Source organism: Nothoprocta perdicaria, unplaced genomic scaffold, assembly GCF_003342845.1.
Source record: "Nothoprocta perdicaria isolate Ctin4 unplaced genomic scaffold, notPer1 scaffold_143, whole genome shotgun sequence".
In the NCBI taxonomy this organism is placed as follows: Eukaryota; Metazoa; Chordata; class Aves; order Tinamiformes; family Tinamidae; genus Nothoprocta; species Nothoprocta perdicaria.
This window is the reverse complement of record NW_020454572.1, coordinates 496,481-515,173: the sequence shown is the minus strand read 5'-3', so window position 1 is coordinate 515,173 and position 18,693 is coordinate 496,481. Positions and strand designations below refer to the sequence as shown.

Sequence of the window (18,693 nt, the reverse complement as noted above, 5' to 3'; positions counted from 1 at the left end):
ACTTGCCTCACACTACTCAGCCGGGTCTCCGCTCCGAGAGCGCCCATGCYGTGCGAGAACCAACCCATGGAGCAATGAAATAAAGGTTTACTTCACGGCGCACCAGAGCACAATTTTCTTTCTTCTCCCAGCGCCTGCTGTGCTGGAGGCTGAGAGGCAGCTGGGCTAAGGGCTCTCTCCAAAGCCCTTGCAAGGTCTTGCTGCACCTGGGGCCAGGGCATGGGCAGGCAGGGAGAGGGCATGGGAAGCTGGTGTCTCCCTCAGCTCCTCCCCAGCAGCTGAGTGCAACGAGTCCTCCCYGGCTAAGAGCCTCAGTGGGTCTCGTAGGGCTTTCTGACACGTTCGTGCCCTAAATGCATCTATTTGACAGGGATTCATCAGCTACAGGAAACATGGAGTGGGTGTTTGTGAACTGTAAAAGGGAGGCTGGAGTTTGGCAGTTGAGGTTCTGAGGGAGAGGGAATGCCTTCGTGCCCCATGGTGCCTTCATGGCAGAGGCAAGGCCACCCAGGGCTGCAGCGTGGCCGTGACCCACCACTAGCCCCACTGAAACACACCAGGACATCCCTGGGGTGAACCAAAGACAGCCTCAACTTGAGGCAGTGCTTCMAACTCATCACTCTTCAATCACTCAAACTCATCATTCCTTCATCCTAGTGCCCTCTTCTGWCAGCAACGCAGAGCTCACTGGCCATAAAGAAGCAAACGGATGGGGCAATGTAAGTCACCTCGCAGGTCTCTCAAGGGGAAGACGTGCAGGGCCACTAGCCAAGCAAGGGCTCTCCCATTTAACCCCACCGTGGGGTTACGTGAAGACAGCGGAGGGCTGCCAGGATCCACCTAGACTGGCTCAGGTGTCTGCGGGGCTTGTGGCTACAGGGGCTTCGTAGTTGCAAGCAGAGAGGGTCTTGTCATTGCCCAGCCATTTAACGAGAAAAAGGGGAACTCGGGAGCTTAAAATGACCAAGTGACTCAGCTGGCGGCCAGGGAGCCTGGCTGTGTATTCACAGACGGGAAGAACAGTTCTTGTTCTCCAGACAGGGGTTGCTCGCCTTTTCCTCGGGCCCCCCTCCCTGCTGTAGAGCTGACTTTGCTGCTGTTCGTTGCTGTCAGGCTGGCACAAGAATCCTACCAGGCAGGACCTACCCGTATGCACCCACACGCCTTCCGCACCGGTGCAAGGGAGCCTGCACAAGGCGGCAACAGCGTTCAACCAGGCCAACACCAAAATGAAGCACGTGGACTTTGGCTCCAAGTCCATTGGCATTTTCTTTCTTCCTTTCTTCCTTTCTTCCTTTCTTCCTTTCTTCCTTTCTTCCTTTCTTCCTTTCTTCCTTTCTTCCTTTCTTTTCTTCCTTTTCTTCCTTTTTTTTTTTTTTAATGGTAATCCTCTGCCTTTCTTGACTCGCTGACAGATATAACCCTCTTGTCTAAGATTTTGCTACTTCAGAAATGTTTTCAGTGCATTCATAGCTGTACCTTGCCCGTGCGATGAAAACGCAGAAGTGCTTTGATCCCTACTCCCCCGGTGTAGGAGATGAGTTAGTCAAACTCAGTTTGAGTTTTTCAGCTCTCTTGCAGGGAGTGGCTATGCTTTGCTCTACTTCAGACTCAAATGCAGCTGAAGCTACTGTGGGTAGCTTCTGGTTCTGAATTCGCGGCAGGGAACATTGTGTGTTACCATTTCTCATGATACCTTGTCTCAATAACCCCTGGATTTCATCAAGTAAATCTCTTTAAACTGCTGTAACCAGACTGGGACAATGGAAGAAAGGAAAGTTGTTTGCTGTGCGTGTGTGTTCTGTTTTAATTCTCACAAAATTCATATTTGTTAGATGTTTAGATAAATGGATCGTTGTTCTAAATTAAAATATGCCCTTAATGCTGGATATGCTATGTTTATAATCTTAATTAGTGCAGTTACCCTGTAGCAGACAGAAAGCCAAGGAGAGAAAGTGAGTTAAGAAATTTCAAAAGTAACCCAGAAGGCCAAATGGGCATCTGATATTCAAATCAGTGGATTTTTTTTTTTTTTTTTAATAAAGCAGATTATCTAACTTTTTCTCTTGTAAATTTTCCCCGGAATACATCACACAGGTAGATAAGAAACTTAGCAGTACTTCACCTATGCCTTTGAATGAACATTCAGGTGCTTTTACCCAATCTGTCATTTCAAATCCATTGTAAGGACAAGGCGAGCAGGCCTGAGGGTAAACAGGGGTTAAAAAGGCAGGTCAGCAGTGATAAAATTATCATCATCCCATGGATTATTGAAAGTCTTAGARGTKACAGAGAAAYGCTCTTCCTTTRCTTTACATTTCCCMAAAACTTTTCCAGTATTTTGGTGAAATATTTTTGAAAGGAGGTAGAATTATGGTGAGTTATGTAATTGGAAGGAGAGCYTGGTCCTTGTTTAAGACATCTGCAGTATGTGAGAGCTGCTGCTGTCCCTGCGTCATAGCAAGGTCATTTCTGTCMCTCCCATCTAGATGCCTGTCCTCAGGRTCTGTCTAAATAGGGTTTGCCCTGTGAGCAGACCCCATTCTGGTGCCCACACCTCTCACTTTACTCCCACTTGTTCTCCTCCCTCTGCTTTTAGTGTATTTTTCTCGATTCAACTCTCTCATTCCATCAGTTTATGRAATTCCATCAGTTTATGGAATTCCACCAGTTTATCACAGGAATCAAAGCCTGGGGGCCCACTCCAAAGCACTGCTGTTTGATTTTTCTTGTTTTAATTATGTTTGAATCGTGTTAGGTATTCGTAACATTWGTCTTAAGTGGTATTTTGATATGTAAAAGGCGCACAAAGTCACCCGGCCATGTATTCCCCTGGATATCTACTGAGTAGGAGTAGGGTGAGGACATCTTCCAAACCCGCCTGGATGCCACCCTGTGCCATTTGCCCCAAGTGTCCCTGCTGGAGCAGGGGGTTGGACTAGAGGATCTCCAGAGGTCCCTTCAACCTCAACCATGCCGTGATTCTGTGAAATATGGAAGCAACCATGAGAGTTTAAGACAACTTCCTCCTCGCAGTGGCCAGCGCTGGAAAGCTGCTAGAAGCTCTTCTGGCATGAAGTTAATCACTTCCCCATGCTATGTGTAGTTTTCTGGACCTCTGTCAAAGGACAACTCGGGTGATCTCTGTGGACCTTCCTGGCCAGGGGATAGTTGGGGATATTTTGGAGACTATTTTGGGGGATATTTTGGGGGATAGTTGGGGATATTTTTCAGCTCCCACAGAGCTCTCTGTGGGGCTTCTTGGGCCCCAGAGGAGCGCTACTGCTCGAGGTTCGGTTCCCTGGGCACAGGCACAAACAGGACTCAGATACACTGAATGCTCCTGCAGATCCGCCATGCGCTGCAGAAGGTGGCACCGAGATGCTTGGGGCACCAGATGGATAATGTAGCGATCCACTRTGGCTCCACTAGAGGGACATGGACATGCATGGACCACGCCTGCCATGGACCGGAGACTTCATTTGCAAGGGCGGAGGTTCGCACCCTTGAAACACGGGGCCGCCCCGCGCTGCCGCCCCTAAGATGGCGCCGGGGCTGGTAGGGGTTGGGGGGGGCACCACCCACCCGCCATGGCCACCGCGTTTCCATGGCAGCGAGCCCCGTGCGGCCCTCTGGTTGGCCAGAGGCSCGGGGCTACCGTGACTGATGTGTCTTTCAGCCAATGGGAGTTCAGCGTGCCCCTTTTAAAGCGGCTGCTGCCGGTGGGGTCCTGCTCAGAGCCGTGTTGCGGAGCCGGGCACGGCTCGGCTCTTGTCGAGGTGCTCAAAACCCGTTTCGATTCGAAACGGACCGTTTCGTTCCTAAACCAGCTTGGAGAGTCCCTGYTCGCCATGTTCCTGCCTTGGCCATTACTCCCTGCCTCAAGAGCATCCCAAAGGATGTGTGCCTGGAGGAGGGATTCATCTCTACAGCGAGCAAAAGGACAACTAAGAAATCAGGTGGCRATAGATGCAATATTTGTATGTTGCACACCCCATCTCACACCAGGTTATTTTYGTTGGGTTGCAGTGGATGGGTCCTCCCAGGCTCTGCGCTCCCTGGTGAGCGTGGACGGGGAGCTTGGCCTCCTGCTAAGCGGAGACTCGCTGCCTCYTGCCAGGCAGCTGGGAATCCCGCGGGACACGGCCAGGCTGCTGTATGAGGTGGGAACCTCTCATGAGGTTTCTGCTTCCCGCGGGGCTCCGTGATGTGCAAATATCCCAGTGTCCGCCAGGCACAGGTGAGACCTTCCCACAGCGTCTGAGCCTGGTCCCTGCTGGGTCAGCCCGGTTTTGTAGCGTGGGTAGCACTGTAACGCGCTCGAGGGCCTGTGAGTTTCTCCAGGGGCACAAAAGCTTTGGAGAAGAGTGTCCCCCCCAGGACAAAGGCAAGGGCCACATGTGTCCAAGGGCCTCCTGGCCTTTTGAGATGTCCCCCAGCTCCTCAGTGATCACGCTAGCCCCAGTGAGCTTGAAGCTCTTTACCCTGGCCTCATCTAAACAAGGGCTTTTAGGTTTCTCCTCAGGTTTTTAAGGTGAGTCTGGGACTTTTTGTATCATGGCCACTTTCCTTTGGGGATGAAGGAAAAAGAAAGAAGAAAAGAGTTGGTGCAGCCCCCAGGGAGGGACATGGAGTGAGGCCATCCCTGTGCAGCCTCAGGGCACCCCCCCAGCCTGGAGAAGGGAAAGAGGGAGCCGTGGTGGGAATGCTGGGATCAGCATCACCTTTCAGCTGAGCCAGGGCCACCGGATCAGCCTGTGAGGCTCCTCYATCCCGGCATCCCCCCCAAGCAGGAGAAGCTTGCCGGAGAAGTCAGCTTTGCCCATCTACCACCAGCACCCCAGGAGACACCTCCGTTTGGTTTGACCCTGAGGAAAAATCCCTGCTCTGTCAGGATCAAGGGACCCAGCTTGGGCAGATGCTGCATCCAGCGATGGCACCAGGGCGCTTCCCGGGACCAGTGACAAGACCCGGCAAGTGCTTTGAAATCAAGAGCTCCCTTTATTGGACGGAAGGACTCTGCTTTCCAGCGGCTCCGATCCGATCCGTGCACGCTACGCAGAGCTCAGCCTGAGCTCCGCCTCGCACATTAGTCGCTATTCATTTCTTGCCAGCAAGAAAACAAAGAGATAATAATAAATAGAAAGCTCATCTGTGCAGGGGGGCCTGCGGGACGGGCGGCTTTCAAGTGGGTGCACGCGTGGGGCAGGCCCGTGCCTGGCCCCGGCCTGCGCCCACATCCAGCCACGGGGAGGGTGGCAGGGAGGGCTGCGGACGCAGAGCTGTCCCCTGGGGCAGGGGGTGGCCCTGGGGCCGCACATGCTGCTGTGCCGGGGGCGGGACCCCCATGGCAAGACACTCAGGCAGGGTGAGGGAGGGGATATAGCAATCTCTGTTGAGTTACATTAAAATAGACTATTTAAAAAAATTACTTCTAGTAGGTAAAAAATGTGCGGTTGCTCCCCTTCCCTTCCTGCTATCCCCCAGCCAGCGGCGGACTCGTGGGCAGCCCGTGGGCCCTGGGATCTCTGGGCAAGGCCAGCCTGGTGCGGGCTGGGAAGGAAACGGGGAGCACCCGCATTTGCCAGCTGCGCAGACCTCATGGCTAGCCCCGCTGGAGGAAACGGGGCCTCTGTGCTGGGCACTGGTGGCTGTCACAACAGTGCATGGGTGACGGCTCCCCTTGCTGCGATGGAGGCTCCATCCCCGCTTACCTCCTGCGTGGCGCCCGGCTGCACCGGGGCCACCCCAGGCGGGTGCTAGTGGGAGGCGGCACCGAGCTGGCGGATTGGGGACGACGGGAAGGGGCAGCAAAGCAGGGCTGCACGGGGTGGGTAGCACGGCCAGCCCCTCGGCCTCTGCTCGAGGGGCAAAGGAATGAAGCAGGGTCGAAACGAGGCGACGGCTCTCAGCCCTGTGCCCTCCGGCCCCAGCACCCGGGGCTTCCCTCGTGGCCTGAGCCCGGCGCTAAATCACATGGCAGCAGTTGAACTGCCCCAGGGACAGGAGGCTCTTCTTGGAGCCGGGCCGGATTTTGAAGGCCAGGGCCTTCTCGCAGAGCGGGAACTGCAGGATCCTGTCTCTGAGGCTGGCACTCTTGGTTTTGCCCGGGTCCAGCTTTATCACGTTCTCGGCGCCCGCCTCGGTGCCCCCGAAGCTGGGGATGGAGCTCTCCGTGACCAGCTTGGCTTGGCTGCGAGGTTTGGGGGGCGCCTCGGGCCCTTGGGACATGTCCGCAGGCCCCGGTGGGCACAGGAGGGTGGCGGCCGCTGTCTCTGCCCCTTGGGCCTGAGGGACCCCAGCCCCAGAGTCTTCACAGCTCTCGGGTGGCGGGACAGCCCCCAGTTCCTTGGGGACCTCTGCCCGCGCGTCGCTGCGCTCGGCTCCTTCCTTCTTCACGGCGGGCTCGGCTTTGCCTGCTGCTCCGTCGCCCCGCATCTCCAGGGAGAACCGGCCAGCCCGGAGCTCGCCGTGTCCTTCGCGCGTCCCGCCCTTGCCATCCCAGAGCGCGCATCCCCACGCGTCCGCCACGGGCTGGCCCGCGCCCCGGCCGCCGGCCTCGCGCCACGCAGCGGCCTCGGCGCCCGAGCCCAGCGCCTCCCCGTGGCACGACAGCCGGCAGGCCCTGGAGCGCAGGAAGTCTCGCATCTGCTCCTGGTTCAGYGAGCTGCTCTTCCTCTCGTTGGCGCTGGGCTTCCTCTCCTCCTCCTCGTCCTCCTCCTCTTCCTCGCAGATCTGCTGCAGGGCCGGCGCGCTCTTGGTGATGGTCGTCTCGATGACGGGGGCCCTGAGCAGCACTCGGGGGTGCAGCGAGGGCGCCTGGGGGCCGGGACCCGCRGGGAGGTTGGGTGGCACCTCCGCGAAGGCCGAGAGGTCGCTGCTTGTGTCCACGGGGCTGAAGGTGTCCGACAGGTTGGTCCTGAAACGGGGGAATGGAAGAGTTAGAGCCTGGCCTGGAGCACGGCCATGGCCAGGCTCAGCGAACAGCAAGGCCTGTGGTGTGGACAGGGCCAGCAGGGACCCTGCACGGGGCCATGGACATCCCGGTGTCCTCTGGGGACCATATTCTCCACCCCGCACCCGCAGAACGTGCTCGGTTTGGGCGGGGGGCAGCGTCCCCCTGGCCTGCAGGAGCGCGGGGCCCTGGGCGAGCGTGGCAGGGGAACAAGGAGCGGCTCACCCGCTCTGGACCTGCTTGGCCAGGTTGTAGACGAGGCTCAGGCGGCGGCCCTGCTTCTCCCTCAGCATCCTCTCGGCCAGCAGGAAGTAGGTGGCCGTGATGTGGTTGTAGCGGTCGGCCTCCAGAGCCCTGGGGGGACGCGGCAGGGAGAGACAAGCCCCGCCGCCCCATCAGCACCGTAGGGAGCCCCGCGGGACCCCCCAGGAGCTCGTCCTGGCTCCGTGTCCCCTCCGCTCCCCGCTGCCCGCCGCCACTCACTCCTGGATGGTGTCCCGGTCGGCGATGTTCCCGCACGTCATGGCCTGGATGATGATGTCGTGCTCCTCCTGGGACACCCGCTTGTGCGACGTGAGGGGCAGCAGCGAGCGGCTCGCGGGGGACGGGTCCACCCCCTGCAGCCACGCGTGGCTCTCGATCTGCTCCAGCGAGGCGCGCCGCTTGGGGTCCCGCTGCAGCATCCTCGAGATGAGGCTGCCAGGAGAAGGCCGGGCGGGTCAAGGGGGTGTTTGTGCGCGAGGAGACCCGTGCGTGCACAGGCCCAACGCGTGGGCGCCAGGGGAAGGGTGGGAGAGGTGCCTACTCGGAGCACTGCGCGGACACGTGCGRCGGGACGGTGTAGCGGCAGTCCATGATCATGGTGAGCGTCTCGCTGTCGTTGGCCTCCTGGAAGGGGGGGTGGCCGCACACCAGCATGTAGAGGATGACCCCCAAGCTCCAGATGTCTGCAAGAGGAGAAGGATGCAGCTCAGCAAGGCCTCTGACAACATCAGCGCAGCTGCTGCAGGAACGGCACTCGCGAGGGGGTGAAGGCACAGCAGACACGCGACCACAGCCCCACCAAGGTAGGGGAAGGACCTTTCTTATCACCTATTCTCAGCCAGCCTCAAGGCACTTAACAAAAGAGGCTGCACTGTCCTCATTTCATGGGCAAGGACATGGAGACCAGCCCTGAGGTCAACGCTCTATCCACCTCCTCATCACCCGTGCCACCACTGAGGGGACAGACRTGTGCTACCCACGTCCCCCAGAGCTGTTCCTGCCCTGGGAGGACACGAGCACAGCCCTGGGTGCAGAACGGAGCGCACGGGCACTTCCCCTGGAGCTGCCACCGCTCGCGGCTGCGACGCAGCCACTCGTTCCTCACCGTCACGCATCCACCCGCGGTTACAGCAGGACTCCGAGCAGGTACAGTCGGTTTTGTACAACCACGTACAGGCAGCCAGTCCAGCTCCTCAAGCAGCAGAAGCTCTGAACTGCTTGGGTTGCTTCACACACAGCTGTGCAAGTGCCCCTGCTTTATTTGCGGTGCTGTGGGACGTCCGAGTAGCTCTCCTTCATCCCCAGCCCCCCTGACAGCCCCACGCCAGGAGGGCAGAGCACAGCATGCCCATGAGCACCAAAGAGGGTGCAAGGAACGTGGCAGGAAAGCTAAGGCCTCCCAGACAGTCACCAAGGCCCAAGGACCCGTCATTTTGCTAGTCAGCTTTGAGACCTCAAACCACACGCTCGGTTCGACTTGGACGCAGGAGCTGGGATCGGAGGGAAAGGACCCCCGGGGCAAGCAGCACCCTAGAAAGCCCAGACACCAAAGCAAAGGAGGCAGGACCTGTGCTCCAGGGCTTGCTGACCAGCCTTGCCAGTGGCCTAGTGCAAAAAGCCCTGGTGCCCGCGGGCCGTGCAGCCTGCGAGYGGCCCTCGGAGAGCAGCAGCCTCCAGGCTCCCTCCCCTGCTCGCTATAAATAACTCGACATGTGACAGGCGCTTCCTGCACCGGCAGCTGCTCTCGAGATCACGCAGAGCCCCAGGAAAGACCTTCGGGAAACGCGGGGCAAGGAGCGACATGCAGGCTCGGCCGAGGAGGAGGAGGGCGGCAGGACAGGGCACCGGCTCGGCAGGATGGGGGCCACAGGAAAAGGCCATCCGGCCGGGACAATGGGAGGCTGGGGAGCAGCGGATGCTTCTCACACCCTCCTCCTGCCCAACGCCCTCGTGTCCTCGCACCCTGCAAAGGCTGCTCTGGCKCCGGGGGATAAATCCCATCGCGTGGACACCATCCCCAGCGCCCTGCAGCCACCCTCTGGGGACAGGGGCTGAATCAGGACAGGCACCGGCTGCAGCGCCCGGTGGGAACACTCAGCCGCACGTGCCTCCCTTGTGACCGGAATATATGAATGCAGCATGTATCTATCCACACTATACATCTACCTATACATCTGTGTGCGCCTCGCACCAAGCTGCCTGCTCTCCCCTCCGCATTAACAGCACCCCTCGCTGCTCCCTGCTCTCCGGGGAGCTTCCCCGCAGCGCCGGGAGAGCAAGCAGGGAGAGCAACTCCCTGTGCATGGGGATGCGGCTCTGCTCCCACACCCAGGGGTTTTGACATCGCCTGGCAGTTTCAGCTCCACCCAGAGCAGCTCCCAGGCTGGCTCCGCTCCGACACCAAAGGGACCCGCTTGGGAAGGCTGCCGGGAGGAGGAGAGCCCATCCACTCTCCCCCCTCACAGCCCTGTAATCCTCGCCGCTCCAATTTTGCACAGCGCTGTTYGGCTCCTTTTGCTTCTAATGCCTTCTAGAAGTCTCTTCCGGACACGGTTATCTTTAATCCATTTTGTGCTGGGTATGTTTGCTGCGCCAGCTCTGCGGGGCTGGCCTGGGCAGAGGCAGCCTAGCACCTAAACCCGACCTCCAAACCCGGCGAGACCGGGCAGCGACAGCTCGGGAATCCTGCCCCTTTCACCGCTTGGCCTCCCAAACAGCCTCCCTCACAGCCCACACAAACATGCTGCTCTTGCTTCTTCTCCAGCCCAAGGCATCTCGCTGCTCAATCACGCTGCACCAGCCCTTATGCCCGACCTATAAGCAGTGCTGAACTTTTTTTAAAAAAAATACACACAATAATAGAATCTTGAAGGCAGGCCCAGAGGCTTTCATTAGTACTTTTAGCTTCTTAAGTGCCTGCACTGTATAAATTTGCATTTTCATCCTTTTTCCTCACTCTGTTTGCTTGTGCAGAGTGACAAGCTTATGCTTTCACCTTCTCTTTTAAGCCACAGCAGCTCCCAGTGGAGGAATCTTCTTTCGCAAGGCCGAAACTGAACTTTTTCCTTAAGGACTCCCAATGTTTTGAACCTTTTTTTTTTCCCCTTCTAAATCCTCATGCCCCAAATTCCAGCAGAGCTGGCCCTGATCCCTTGGGCCCGGCCTTCCCTCCCACGTCCCAGCTGTCGCACCAGGGCCCCGTGGCACCCTGTGGCTGCCTCCCCGGCTCCTGMCACGAGGCCCCTGCCCTGGCCGGGTCCCCTCAGGGCTCCAGAGCCCACGGCGCCGCTCGGGTCTTGGCAGGAGAGAGGAGCCGCATCCCAGACGGAGCCCCGCGGCGCTGGGGATGAAGCTCAGCTGCCCTCCAGCCACGGGGAGGAAACRCAGCCCGGGCAGGGCTGGGGCCGAGGGGGCTTTCTGAGCTGCTCGGAGCAGCATCCCAAGCAGCTTCCATTCCGCCAGCGCACCTCAAAACCACCCCGAGCAATTTGGTTCACAGCCAGACCGGCTTGGTTCAAAACCAAGCTGAATTGTGTTGTTTTTTCCATCAGCCATTTTCTGGAGTTGCTCCTCCTGACTGACAGCCCGGCAGGACCCATTTGGAGGACAGCACAGCAGATTCGTGGCCTTTTCCCTACCAAGAGCTGGTGCTCTGCTCTCTGAGGAAGAGGATGGTCCAAGCAGGAACATTTGCCCTGCAGAACTTCCTACTCCAATGGCAAGGGATGAGCAGTTTCTGGACCCCTGACACATGCTTCATCCCAGCAAGGCTGGTGGTGCCACCAGCACTGGATGCCTGGATACTCCTAGCTGCTCTGTGTCACCAGGCCACACCAGTTGACGTAGCCAAGAGGGAACCCGAGGCTGCAAGGGATGGGCCAGCCTCCCCCAAAAGCAGAGGACGACCACGTGCAAGCAAGCGAGCGCACCCAGGTGTCCCAGCCCACCCGTCAACATGGGGACAAACCCACCGGTGAAGGGACATCTCCGGGGTGGTGGCACATGGCCCGCTCCACCAGCCTTACCAACAGCCGGCGCGTCRTACTCGTCTCCAAGCAGGATCTCGGGCGCCGAGTACGCCAGAGAGCCGCAGCTGGTGGTGAGCATCTTGCCCGGCTGGAATCGGTTGCTGAAGCCAAAGTCCGTGAGTTTGACCACCCCTTGCTCCTGGAAGAAGACCACGTTCTCAGGCTTGAGGTCGCGGTGCACCACGTGCAGCTTGTGGCAGTAGGAGATGGCGTGGACGATCTGCGCGAAGTAGTGCTTGGCGCGTCCCTCGGCCAGGCCGCCCTCGTGCCGCATGATGTGGTCATACATGTCCCCGCCGTCGCCCAGCTCCAGGATGAGGTAGAGCTTGGAGTGGGTGTCGATGACCTCGTAGAGGCGCACCACGTTGGGGTGCTGCACCAGCTTCATGCAGCGCACCTCCTGCAGGAGCTGCCCCGCCGCCTCGCCGGCCAGCTTGCTCTTGTCGATCACCTTCACGGCCACGCGCTGGCCCGTGAAGACGTGGCGGGCCAGCTTCACCACGGCGAAGTGGCCCTTGCCCAGCGTGCGCTCCAGGTCGTACAGCCCGGCGATCTTGCCCTCGCCGCAGGCCTGGGCCCCGGCCATGGCGCCGCCGGCGTCGCGCACCGGGATGCTGCGAGGAAGGGGCGGCACGGAGACCTCGTTGTAAGGTGGCCGTAAGGAGGAGCTGGCCTCCCAGCACCCAGCACCCCGGGGCCCTGCGTGCCACGACCCCCAGCACCCCAGGGACAGGGCGCTGCAGATCCCAGGGCTCTGGGTCACGAGGGGCGCCTGCGATGCTGACACCCCAACACCCCTGAGCCCCAGATACCTCAGGGGGCAGCGTCCAGCACCCCGGGCACCCAGCGCCACAGCACCCTGTCACCGCCATCCCAGATACCTCGGGGGGCAGCGTCCAGCACCCCGGGCACCCAGCGCCACAGCACCCTGTCACCGCCATCCCAGATACCTCGGGAGACAGGACCCAGCACCAGCACCTCAGGTACCCTGGGCACCCAACACCTCAGCACCCTGCTCACCCAGCACCCCGGGCACCCAGTACCCCGGATACCCTGGATACCCCGGGCACCAGCACCCAGCACCCTGGACACCCAGCACCCCGGGGAACCCAGCACCACAACACCCTGCTCACCCAGCACCCCAAGTACCAGCACCCCGGGTACCCCAGGGCCCCAGCACCCTGGACACCCTGCACCCTGGACACCCAGCACCCCAGATAGCCCGGGCACCAGCACCCCAGCACCCTGGACACCCTGCACCCCCTATACCCTGGACACCCAATGCACTGAGCACCAGCACCCCGGGCTCCAGCACCCCAGATATCCCAGGCACCAGCACCCCACATATCCCGGGCTCCAGCACCCCGGTGCCGCGGGCTCCCGCCGGCGCCCCGGGCCGCGCGCGCTCCCGCACTCACCGGCGCCGCGCGCGCTCCCGCACTCACCGGCGCCGCGCAGCTCCGCGGCCGACGGCGCTGCGGCGCGCGCGCCCCGCCCGCCCCGTGACGTCAGAGGCGCCCCGGGCACGCGCCTTAAAGGGGCCGCGGCACCGGGGGCGAGGAGAGGCTGGGGGGGGGGGGGCTCGTGCAGCGCCCCGCGCCCCTGACCTGGTGCTACCGCACCTGGGGGGGAGGCTGGAGATGGAGGAATGTGGAGCAGGAGAAAACCCCAAGGACAGAGCACCCGGGGACCACCAACGGGTGCCTGTGCCCGACCAGGGACACCATCCATGGGGACACTGCCGTGGGRACACTGCCATGAGGACACTATCCATGGGGACATCATTCATGGGGACACTATCCATGGGGACACTGCCGTGGGAACACTGTCATGAGGACACTATCCATGGGGACATCCCTCATGGGGACACCATCCATGGGGACACTGCCGTAGGGACACCATCCACAGGGACTCCAGCCATGGGGATACTGCTGTGGGGACACCATCCATGGGGACACCTCCATTGGGACACTGCCATGGGGACACTGCCATGGGGACACTGCTGTGGGGACAGCACCATGAGGACACTATCCATGGGGACACTACCGTGGGGACACTGCCATGAGGACACTATCCATGGGGACATCATTCATGGGGACACCGCCGTGGGGACAGTGTCATGGGGACACTGCCATGGGGACACCGCCATGGGGACACTGCTGTGGGGACAGCACCATGAGGACACCATCCATGGGGACACCATTCATGGGGATGCCGCCATGGGGACACATCCGTGGGGACACCATCCATGGGGACACCATCCATGGGGATGCCACCATGGGGACACCATCCATGGGGACACTGCCGTGGGGACACCATCCATGGGGACACTGCCATGGGGACACTGCTATGGGAACACCATCCATGGGGACACCATCCATGGGGACACTGCCATGGGGACACCATCCATGGCAACACTGCCATGGGGACACTGCTATGGGGACACCATCCATAGGGACACCGCCATGGGGACACTGCTATGGGGACACCATCCATGGGGATACCATCCATGGGGACACTGCCGTGGGGACACCATCCATGGGGACTCCATTCATGGGGACACTGCCATGGGGACACTGCCTTGGGGACACTGCCATGGGGCCACCATCCATGGGGCCTCCATGGGGACGCCGCAGCTCCCCCAGGCTCAGGCCCCTTTGCGCCACCGCCAACGTGCGGCTCCCGGAGCAACGCGGCCGCGGCCGCCCACGGCGCTCGGCAGCGCCCGGCCCYGCTCATTAGCCCTGCTCGGAGCCCGGCGGGCCGAGAGCTTCTGGGAAGGCATTAGCGAGGYGGGAGGCCGCCCCGCAGCCTCTTAATGGGCGGCAGCAGCGCCCGGGCCCGCGGGGCTCGGCCAGGCGGCCGCCCACTCGCCGGGCCCGGGCAGCTTCCAGGAAGCGGCGGTGCGCGGGCCGGGCCGCTTGTGGGGCTGGCGGGGCCGCCCGGCCCTTCCTGGAAGGCAGCGGGGGCCGCGGCCCGGCTCGCTGGCGTCCGCCGGGGCTCGCGGGGCGGCCCCCTCGTGCCCGCGGCGCTCGCGTTGCCAGCGGGAGCCGCTCCGTGCGGCCCCGCGGCCACCGGGAACGGCCCTGTGTGGGGGGAGGCCCGGGATGGTGGGGCGCTCGGCGCCTCCGTCTGGAACGGGAGTGGGCATGGAGAGGGGTTTGTACAGGGGGTCGGCCGTGAGGATCCCCCCCGTCCGGGGCTGCCGTCCCATAGGAGCCTGCAGYGCACAGAGCCTGGAGAGGCTTCCAGCAGCCCTGCGGATCTGGAGGAGGACGGGACGCAGCGGACGGCGGTCCCAGCGGGTGGGGAGGGGCACCGGTGGCACTGCCACTTGTCCCTGCGGCTCCCGAAGGGCTTCYGAGTGGCAACGAAGCTCCTCACAGCGGCAGCAAGCTCAAGGGGCAGGATGTGGGGCTGATGGTGCAGGAATGGTGCAGCCCCTTCTCCTGCCTTTCCCGTGGCGGAGCCGAGCCCTTGGAACGGACATGAATCCCTCTGAGAACACTATGGGTTTTCAAAGGAGCGGATGAGGGAGAGATGCAGGAGCACAGGGCTTCTGAAGACTGTAAACAGGCTCTGGATGCCATCTGGATTCATGCAAAGAGCGACTCATACAGTTTGGCCTTTGGAAGCCCTGTGTTCTGGTAGAGGAGTCTGTAGCTTTGGTGTTTCTCTAGATGGGAATGGAGAGAATGAGGTGTAGTTCTCATGGAGGTAAAGGCTGGAAAAGGAAGGGATGTGGAGGGGAGCCACCTCAGAGGGTTCTAGGGTGGTGCAGTGGGGCTGGATGCAGCAGGAGGTCCCCATGGCATCGCACCCCCAGCCATGCACCTTCCAGGGCCTCCTGGCACCGTGAACCATCATGTGGGGGAATGAGGGAGGAAACTCGGCTTTAAAGATCCCCGTAAAAACCTGCTTGGGGAAAAGACCCAGCCCTGGCAGGAGGAGAGAGCGGGGGATCTGACCCAACTGCGCCATCACGGGCTGGCATGGAAGGAGCAGCCTCTTCCCTCAGGATCCGTGTCTGTGCCATATCCCGCTGCTCCTGGAGAGCACAGGACACCAAGGGCAGCTCTGCCCGCACCTTGCACGGGGAACCAGCCCCTGGCACCCCCGGAGCCACCGGGGAGCTTGGGGTGCCGGGGGGCCCCTGCAGCACGCAGGGAGGTTCCACACGTGTCCCCGCTCCTGCTCGTCGCTGCGTGCAGACAAAGCCCGCTTTTCCGAGGAGCCCACCTACCTGGTAGTTAGCAGAGCCACGTGGCTGCAGCACTTAATTAATGGGGAGCCAATATAAACTCCGGTCAACATGTGGGGAGGACACGCAGGCAGAGGCAGCGTCGCCGCCTTGCCGGGGAGCCCGTYGGAGCCGGGAGCGGAGAGCCCTGGGTGCATCCAAAGAGGTCCGGCCTTTCCGTGCGGGGAGTCGCCGCTTGGGTGAGCAGGGCCGGGTGCTGCGGGTGCCCCAAGGTGCCGAGATCCCCTTGGGGTGGAGGGGTTTTCTCAACACAAAGGATGGGGAGCCTGGGGGGGCTGGGGAGGTGAGGCCAGGCCCCATCACTCTGGGGCCAAGCAGCTCCCCAGGCAAAAAGGGCACTGGGCTCTGCCCCGTGTGCTCCTCCTCCCAAACCTGCTCCTTCCAGCATTTTCACTCCACATTTCTCCTTTCAGAGGAGGGCTACGTCTTCGGCTTAAATCTCCCAAGAAATCCCAATATTCTCTTTGAACTGTATCCTTCTCCTCTCYGATGCACCTTATCCCTACAAAGATTAGGGGATTGGGGAGGATCTCGCAGCCACAGACTCTCCACTCGCTTCCCCAGGGCAAAATACTTCTCCCCCTCCTATAGCAGCCTTAGGATCTAAGTGAGAATCAGAAGGCCCCCAAGCAACCGAGCCCTGTGCCCAGTGGTGGAGTCACCACTGCAGAAGCCATCGGGAGCAGAAAATCTGCATTTCCCCATGGCTTGGGAAGGGGAAGTAGCCCTGCATTAAGACCGGGTGAAAACGGTGGGGTGATTCGGAGATTTGGGAGCCGGGCCCCTCACTGTGATCCCGCCGTGCAGGCTGCCCCAGGACCATGCTGAACGTGCTGCTGCTGTGCTATGGGCTGCTGCAAGGAATCCAGGCCATCCTCGCGTCCGACCTCGGCCGCAGCCACGCGCAGGAGATGAGCGCCGGGCTGGGGGGCGCAGACCGAGGCCGCTACCCCGGCCTGCTGCGTAAAGCCAAGGAGGTGGCTGTGGAGCCCGCGGGTGAGTCCTGGCCGCCTGCTTGCTGGGGTCCTAGGGATAACACAGCTTCTCCTGTCATTGTCCGGTGAGATTCCCTCTGTCCTTCCCTCCCACGGACTCCTGCCTGGGGCCAGCACTTTTCCCCATGTGGCCCAGCACACAGGGAGACTCCTCTGCCCCACAACAGGTCCTTTCGTTCTTGAGCTGGGAGCCACAGAAAGCTCCGTATGGTCCCCATCCCACCACGTTGCACAGGAGAGGGATGGGAGCCACTTTCTGTCCAGGAATATGACCAAAACCACAGCTCAGGCTGGCTTTTCCCCTCCGAGGTGCAGCRCTGTTGAGTTACACCTTTGACCATTTATTCTCTGTGCCCAAGTTCCTCCGGACCATGGAGAGCTGAGCCCAAGGATACGCTTAGCCAGGAGCCTGCATGTGCTGCACACYTTGTTCAACGTCTCTCTGTGTTTAACAGGAGCTCTGCCCAGGCCTGACTTCGATCAGATGGCCTTGGAGGTCCAGGAAGCCGATGGAAACCTCGAGCAGAAAGGTGGTGTGCTGGAACCACAGGTAACGTCCTCTAAATTTGCGGTGTTTTCTTAAAAAACTCCAAAGATTAGGGCTGCTCCACGCTGTATCGGGCTTCTCCRTGCCTGGGGCCAGGGCTGGTTTGGAACAACCACCAAACCTGATGGGTGTTTGAGAAGGGAGACTCTATTTGCTGTCTGCTGAGGAGTATGTGAATGCTGAGAGTCTGGAAAATTGGGAGGAAAGGGGCCTAGAAAGCCCATTCCTACCAGGAATGCTGCTGCAGGGACCAGGCAGGAGAGCTGCCTGGAAGGGAGGAAGGTTTTGAGGCAAGTATTCCCCATCTGATTTCCTCTGAAGCTATGGGAACYGAACCTTCTTTACCAGAGATTTCAGTAATGACAAATGGGCATGAGATAGATTCTTTCTAAATTTCTCCAGGCCAAAATGGGAGAAGACTCTGAGGAGTATGAAACGAACATTTCCAGCCCAGGGGGATGGGAGCAGGGAATTCCTATTAATATCTGTCAAGTATTTGCAGGAAAACCTTGACCCCSTCTTTTAACGGGGACGTCCAAATGACTCGCTCCTACTATAAAACCAGACTGGAATTGTCCCCTTGGGTTCTGCCCAAGAGAGCAGATATAAAACACCAAGTTTTCCCTTGGATCTGTGTAACCTGTGGGCAAGTGACCCAGGCTCCTGTATGGGAGGTGGCTCCCGGCAGTGCCCACAGCAGCCACCAACCTCTCCAGCTCTGGCACCTCAGCAGCTTCAGGGACACTGACACGTGTCGGGGTGTGAAGTCAGGTGTTCTGGGTCCTGGCAAACCCCATTTCTTTGGACCTGGAGGTGCCTTGGACACATGAGGTTGTATGGACCGGACCTCGGAGCCCTCCTGGAGCTTTCTAGCTGGCCACACACTATAAGGAAGCGGGACTGAGGCAGAGCCAGGATGGAACATCCCTCTACGTGCAGCCACGGAGTGTCCTAGGGGACACCCCCACTCTCTCCCAAGCAGCTCTTTATTGCTGGTCCTGCTTCCCACCATTAACCCCCCTTTTTCCCTGGCTCCTTCCCACGCTAGGCGCTCTCCACCGCGCTGGAAGCGCCGGGCCGGGAGGAGCGCTCGCCGCGCCGCTGCGTCCGGCTCCTGGAGTCGTGCCTGGGCCACCAGGTGCCCTGCTGCGACCCCTGCGCCACCTGCTACTGCCGCTTCTTCAACGCCTTCTGCTACTGCCGCAAAATCAGCACCGCTTTCCCGTGTGGAAAGAACTAGCGCCGGACGCCCCGCTCGGAGCCGCGGGCGCCCCTCGCTCCACAGCTCTAATAAAGCAGCCCTCAGCAAAACCCTTTGCACTGGTTGTGCCCAGGGGGYCCGGAGCGGCTCCTGCGGTGCCGGTGGGATCCCGGGAGCAGCGCCTGGGAAGGTGGGAGTTCAGAGAATGGGGGAGGTTGGAAGGGAGCCCTAGGGATCATCCAGTCCAACTGCCCTGCTCCGGCAGGGACACCCAGTGCAGGGGGCACAGGCTGCATCCGGGCGGGTTTGGAGCCTCTSCGGAGAAGGAGGCTCCCCAGCCTCCCCGCGCAGCCTGTGCCGGGGCTCTGGCCCCCTAATTCAGCTACGGCCTGTGGGTCTGTGGCCACCGGCCCCGCACGGGCAGCCCTCCCAGGGGCACCCC

The 18,693-nt window shown here is 60.6% G+C and overlaps 2 protein-coding genes across 2 annotated transcripts; one reads left to right on the top strand and one right to left on the bottom strand.

Annotated features, from left to right (window-relative positions):
• Positions 1-5,305: 5,305 nt before the first annotated feature.
• On the bottom strand, positions 5,306-11,833 carry LOC112943192 (SNF-related serine/threonine-protein kinase-like). Its single transcript, XM_026034328.1, has 5 exons — positions 11,245-11,833; positions 7,761-7,902; positions 7,439-7,651; positions 7,181-7,309; positions 5,306-6,919 (listed from the first exon to the last, which is right to left on the bottom strand). The coding sequence occupies exons 1-5, from the start codon at positions 11,831-11,833 to the stop codon at positions 5,968-5,970; spliced, it is 2,025 nt and encodes a 674-aa protein (XP_025890113.1). The 3' UTR covers positions 5,306-5,967.
• A 4,490-nt stretch (positions 11,834-16,323) lies between these two features.
• On the top strand, positions 16,324-18,290 carry AGRP (agouti related neuropeptide). The gene is made up of 3 exons (XM_026034434.1): positions 16,324-16,504; positions 16,959-17,053; positions 18,099-18,290. The coding sequence occupies exons 1-3, from the start codon at positions 16,330-16,332 to the stop codon at positions 18,288-18,290; spliced, it is 462 nt and encodes a 153-aa protein (XP_025890219.1). The 5' UTR covers positions 16,324-16,329.
• Positions 18,291-18,693: the final 403 nt, after the last annotated feature.